Raw genomic sequence first — 6,464 nt, 5'->3', positions numbered from 1 at the left:
GGGCGACAGAGTGAGACTCCAACTAAAAAAAAAAAAAAAAATGGTACATATACACAATGGAATATTATGCAGTTATAAAGAAGGACAACATATGAACTTCACAGCAACTTGAATGAATTTAGAACCTATCATAATCAGTGATCTATCACAGAAACAAAGAACAGTGTACCATATGTTCTCACCAATAAGTGGACCTTGAACAATTATAATACTACAAGAAAGGGATTGGCAGTAGTGAGAAACTGCCAGGGGGGAGGGGGTGGAATTGGCAGTTGAGGGAAACTGCTAGGGGAGGGAGGGGCACACTTCATCAACAAGTAGTAAGTACCTGCATAAAGAACATTTGTATACCTTACCTTGAATTGTACCCCACATCTTTAAAATAATAAATAAATAAATGTAGAAGGAATGAAGAATACCATTAGAAGCCCACAGTAATCATTGCTGCAGGCAAAAATACACGAATGGGATGCTCAATTCACGGGTGAACGTTTAAGCAAAAACAGGATATTTGCATAGTCTCAAATGTGTCCCCCAAATATTTAATAATTACAAAGGGAATAACAGTAACTTTTCATAGGAGAATCTTGTCTGACACTACCTTAACTGAGTAACTAGGGTGAACATCCCCAGTAATAAGTCATGTTGATGTCACACACTCCCTGTGAAGCTGCCTAGAGATGGGTGCCTCATCTCTGTGTCAGCCTTCCCAGTAATTCATAGCTTCTACTTGCTTAATCAAAGGAAAATCAGACAAACTAAAGTTGTGGGATGTTGTATGAAATATCTGACTAGGACTTCAAAAGTGTCAACATCATGAAAGACAAAGAAAGACAGAGGAATTGTCATGGATTGGAGAAGCTTATGGAGACCTAATAAATCAGAGCCACGTGGCATCCTGGATTAGATCCTAGAACAGAAAAAGGGAATTGATGGAAAACACATGAAATCTGAATAAATTCTGCATTTTAGTGAATATTATTATGCCAATTATAATTTCTTAGTTTCAATAGTTATAGAAATTATATAATTTCTCAGTTTCTAGCAATATAATTATACTGTGTCAGATGTTGACATGAGGGAAAACTGGGAGAGGACATATGGGAACTCTCCATAGTATTTTTGCAACTCTTCTCTAAGTCAAAAATTACCTCAAAATAAAGTCTTAAAAATTCTAAAACAAAACAAAAAATTCTCATAGACTTGTACATTAAAAAGAGTGAATTTTGGCAGGTGTGATGGCTCATACCTGTAATCCCAGCATTTTAGGAGGCATAGACCAGAGAATTGCCTGAGCTCAGAGGTTCGGTACCAGCCTTGGCAACTTGGTGAGACCTTGTCTCTACAATAAATCAAAAACATAGCCAGGCTTGGTGGTGTGCGCTTGTAGTCTCAACTACTTGGAAGGCTGAGGCAGAAGGATTACCTGAGCATAGGAGATCAAGGCTGCAGTGGACATGAGCATGCCATTGCACTCCAGCCTGGGCTGCAGAGTGAGGCCCTAACTCAAAAACAAGAAAAAAGAGTGGATTTTACCATATGCATATTATACCTCTTGACTTAAGAGATAATCTTTTCCTTACTATATTCTTTGAAATATATTCTTTTGTTGTATTAAATATATATAAATGCGTTTTAATATGTCTAAATAATATGTTTTAAAATATTTACTATGTGTAAATAGTATAAATAGTTTTTGTTTGTTTGCTTTTCTGAGTTGGAATCTCACTCTGTTGCCCAGGCTGGAATGGCACACTCATGGCTACTGCAGCCTCAAATTTCTGGGCTCAGGTGATTTTCCCATCTTGGCCTCCCAAGTAGCTGGAACTAGAGGTGTATTCCACCACACCTGGCAAGCTTTTCTGATATTTTGTAGGGATGAGATCTTGCTATGCTGCCCAGGCTAATCTTGAACTCCTGGGCTCACATGATCTTCCAGTCTCGGCTTCTCAAAGTACTGGGATTACAGGTGTGAGCCACTGTGCCTGGCCTAGTAGTTGAAATAATTGATTAAATTTGGTAAATTGGTCATTCATTAAATTGACTTTCAGGAAATCAGTTGTCATTTAAGAGAGAAACAGCTCTTGGCCCTCCTGTAATTCTGAGCACCTTATTTATTTATATATTTATTTATTTTTGAGTTGGAGTTTCAGTCTGTCACCCAGGCTGGAGTGCAGTGGCATGCTCACAGTCACCGCAGCCTCAACCTGCTGGGCTCAGATCCTTCCACCTCAGACTTCCAAGTAGCTAGAACCACAAGCAGTAGTCACCACACTCAACTATTTATTTATTCATTGTAGAGACAAGGCCCCGCCAAGTTGCTCAGGTTAGTCTTGAACCCCAGGGCTCAGGCAATCCTCTCACCTCCTCCTCCCATAGTTCTGGGATTGTAGGTATGAGCCACTGTCCCGGCGTGAGCTCCTCTTTTAGTTGAGAGGACACTAGGGAAGAGAGAGGCTCCAAAAATGGCAGGAAATGTCTCTGAATGAAAAAGGGAACCAACTATAATTTTCTGGAAAGTGTTGAATGAGGCGGGGATGAGGGTCAGAGAAGGAAGGAAGAAATGTGGGCCTTCCCATTTAGGCCTGACAGGACTGCTAGACATGAACTAACTCTATCTAGCAATTGAGGACAGTTTAGTGAGGCAAGGCCACTCAATAAGGAGAGTAAGGAGACATTTCCTGTGGGCTGGAGATAAGCCAATGAAGAGGATTTGGGTGGATAATTGAGAGAAGAGGGCAGTTTTAAGAGAAAAAGATCAAGTGTTCACGACTCCCTCATGAACATTCCTCCCTTTCTGTTAAAGACAAAATGCCCTCTACCCTCTGACACCCAGGCCTCACCGTGCACTATCCCCCAAGGTGGTCCTGGCCTATGCCTGCCTTGGTCACCCCAACCTTACTATACCATCTGTGGAAAGGAAGGTCAAAGTCCTCTCTGAGCACTGAAACACTGTGTGAAGAACAGTTTTCATCTAGGCTGCACATCAGAATGTGATGTCACTCATGTTGACAAGCTTGATCTCCTGCTACTGCTCAATGCTGGATTCTGGCTCAAAGTCAAGAGCCCCTTCTTCCCTGTGTGACATCCCTCTTCTGCTTGTCACTCCCTTGAGTGACAGAGAGCAATGGAGCAAGTTGCTCCTCCTAGGAAGAAGGAAGACCCAGGTGTCCTGACTTCCCTCAGCGGTAGCACATATAAACCCATAGTCACTGTGGAACCTGCCTTCCACCTGTGTGAATTCTCTTGCGATGAAAAGAAGAGAATGTCCTACCATGTCCCTCCTCCTGCTACCTCTGCTTCTCCTGAGGTGTTCAGAACTGAGTGAGGGAGTTAATTTTGGAGAGAAGGATGCAAGAATTCTCAGGGCCTGGAAAGATGGGATCGAGATCCTTGGAGAAGGAACCTCCTGGGACTCAGACAGGGCCAGTCCTGAGCGAAGGTACGGAATAGGTGAGTGAACCTGGGGAAGTCCTGGAATCTGCTTCCCACTCCCTGCCTCAAGGAAGCACCTTTCTCACATCCTCTCTTAAGGAAATGTTCTGCTTTTGACTATTTACATTTTATTTAAGTTTTTAAATTTTAACTCTCCTCGAGAAATGAAAGATTTGAACCTCATTAGAGGAATTTTGGGAATCAGCAGCAGAAAGGGAGGAACTGTTTTAAACAAAGTCTCCAAAATCCAAAATGTAAGCCATGTAGGCCGCATTTATTCCTAAGAATGAATGCGCCCACTGCTGAAACCTGGTGGCGGGGGTGAGAGGATGGAGGTGAAGGAGTCATCTCTTCTTTCTACTTATACACAATCCAGTGTTGCTGTCAGCAGAACTGAATCATCCCCATATCCCTTATGACTCCACCCCAATCCTGCCCCCAAACCACCTTAAATCTTCTCTGTCTCCAGTTCTGCCACTTCAGCCCCAGATCTGGCCCAGGAACTGTTTCATAATCATATACCAAGCATGACCTGAGTTTAATCTCTAGTATGAGTCACATTCTGCCTCATTGGTTTACCAGAACCCCAGGCACAACTGGATGAGAGGAGACACATGTGGACATGGAGTCAGAATACTCAACTGCTGAAATACCAGCTCAGAGGGGAGTGAGGTTGGGAAAGAGTCAGATTTACTGTCCCACAGAAAGAACAGATCCAGAAAGGACAGAATCAAAGACCAGACAAGCAGGCCTGCACAGGACATGGCTCAACTGGAGTCATGCATATTGTAGTGCATGAGGAATCCTTGAGGGATTTTTTTAAAAATCAGAATTAAATCTAAAAAATCAGGTGATCCTTGACTCAAATCTAACCACATTTCCCAGGGATATGTGTTATTTAAATGTAAGGATAGTTATTAAAAATATCAAGCAGAGGCCAAGTACTGCAGTTCATGCCTATAATCTGAGCACTTTGAGAGGCGGAGGCAGGAGAATCACTTGAGTTCAGGAGTTTGAGACCAGCCTGGGAAATATAGGGAGGCCCTGTCTCTACAAAAAATTTTTTTAAAAAATTTAATACTAACCAGAGCAGATGAAGAGAGGCTATAAACAATCCACATTAAATGAGATTATTTTTAAATAGGAGCAAGTGAAAATGTTTCCACTAAGGACCCAGAGACCAACTCTGAAGACTCCAGAACAAGAGAAAATGATACCACTGCAGATTCAAGGACCACTAAGGACAATCCCACTGCTGACCCAGAGACCAATGAAGTCGACCTCACTGCAGAACCAGGGTCCACTGAGAATGACATCACTGCAGAACCAAGGAACACTGAAGACAATGGCATTGCAGACCCAAAGGCCACTGAGGATGATGGCACTGAAGAACCAGGGACCACTGAGGATGACAGCACTGCAGACCTAGGGACCACCGAGGACGACACCATTACAGAACCAGGGGCCACTGAGGACAACAGCACTGCAGACCCAGGGAACACTGATGATGACGGCACTGCAGACCCAGGGACCACTGAGAATGACGACACTGCAAACTCAGGGGCCACTGAGGACAATGCACTGCAGACCCAGGGGCCACTGAGGATGACAGCACTACAGGCTCGGGGACTACAGAGGATGATGTCACTGCAACCCTAGAGACCACTGAGGATTATGTCAGTGCAGACTCTGGGACCACTGAGGATAACATCACTGCAGACTCAGAGGCCACAGAGGAAAATGTCACTGTAGACCCAAGGATCACTGAGGATTATATCACTGCAGTCCCTGGAACCACTGAGGACAACGTCACTGCAGACCCAGAACCACTGGAACCACTGAAGACTCAGGGACTCCTGAGGATGACATCACTGCAGCCCCAGGGACCAATGATTATGACATCACTGCAGAACCAGGGACCACTGACGATTATGTCACTGCAGACACAGTGGCAGCAGATTTTACCACTAAAAATGATGACAGTCATCCTGAGGAAACAGCTTCAGTCACAGCAGTGAAACCTACTGGGTTCCTATCACCTCTGGGAATTACCCTCATATCCTTGGCTGCAGCTGTGGTCACTGTTGTACTCTTTATTGGACTGGGCTTCATTGTGGTGAGTATTTGGCCCAGGAATGTGCAGGGCATCATGGGAATGAGGACCTCTGAGGGTAAGAAGGTGAGCATGGTGAGATGAGGTACAATCACACAAGAAATTGTCAGGTGTGAGGAAACCTCCATAGAGAGTGCTCTGCAAAGACACAGGGGAGACAGAGGTGGAAAAAAAGGAAAGGAGCAACTGGCATAAAAGTTAAAGGATTGGGGGAGAGGAAGCTGTAAGAGACAAAGAGAGGAGGGGAAGAGGGAGGGAAGAGAGGACAGAGGGTGACTAGGAAGAAAGAAAGAGAAACGAAGACTGGGCACAGTGACTCATGCCTATAATTTCAACACTTTAAGAGGCCAAGGTGGGAGGATTGCTGGAGCCCAGACTTCGAGACTCCAGTGAGCTGTGATTACACCACTGAACTCTAGCCTGGGTGGCATAGCAAGACCCTGTTCTTAGTGGTCCCTGGGTCTGCAGTGACACTGTCCTCAGAGAAAAAAACATAAAAATACAAATATGGCCGGGCTCGGTGACTCAGCCTGTAATCCCAGAGCTTTGGGAGGCCAAGGTGAGTGGATTGCTTGAGCCCGCGGGTTCGAGACCCACCTGGGCAACTTGGCAAGACCTCATCTCTACAATAAATCAAAAATTAGCCGGGCATGGTAGCACACGCCTGTAGTTCCAGCTACTTAGAAGGCTGAGGTGGAAGGATCACCGGAGCCCAACAGGTCAAGCCTGCGGTGGCGGGAAGCGACCACTGCACTCCAGTCTGGGCAACAGAGTGAGACTCCAACTCAAAAAAGAAAGAAAGAAAGAAAGAAAAAAGACCACTAAGAAGAAAAATTAGCCGGGCGTGGTAGCGCATGCTTGTAGTTCCAGCTACTTGGAAGGCTGAGGCAGAAGGATCCCCGGAGCCCAGCAGGTC

At 44.8% G+C, this 6,464-nt stretch overlaps 1 protein-coding gene across 1 annotated transcript in view; it reads left to right on the top strand.

Annotated features, from left to right (window-relative positions):
* Window positions 1-3,275: 3,275 nt before the first annotated feature.
* LOC103266591 (protein PBMUCL2-like) overlaps window positions 3,276-6,464 on the top strand; it is a 30,623-nt gene continuing 27,434 nt past the window's right edge. Inside the window, 5 exon segments of the mRNA XM_008064224.1 lie at window positions 3,276-3,453; window positions 4,565-4,710; window positions 4,843-4,998; window positions 5,097-5,254; window positions 5,314-5,551. Of these exon segments, the coding sequence (XP_008062415.1) occupies window positions 3,276-3,453; window positions 4,565-4,710; window positions 4,843-4,998; window positions 5,097-5,254; window positions 5,314-5,551 (876 nt within the window).

The sequence above is a fragment of the Carlito syrichta genome, unplaced genomic scaffold (assembly GCF_000164805.1).
Source record: "Carlito syrichta isolate Samal-C Ts95f unplaced genomic scaffold, Tarsius_syrichta-2.0.1 Scaffold307238, whole genome shotgun sequence".
In the NCBI taxonomy this organism is placed as follows: domain Eukaryota; kingdom Metazoa; phylum Chordata; class Mammalia; order Primates; family Tarsiidae; genus Carlito; species Carlito syrichta.
Note: the sequence above shows the minus strand (reverse complement) of the source record. Positions and strands in the feature narration are given on the sequence as shown.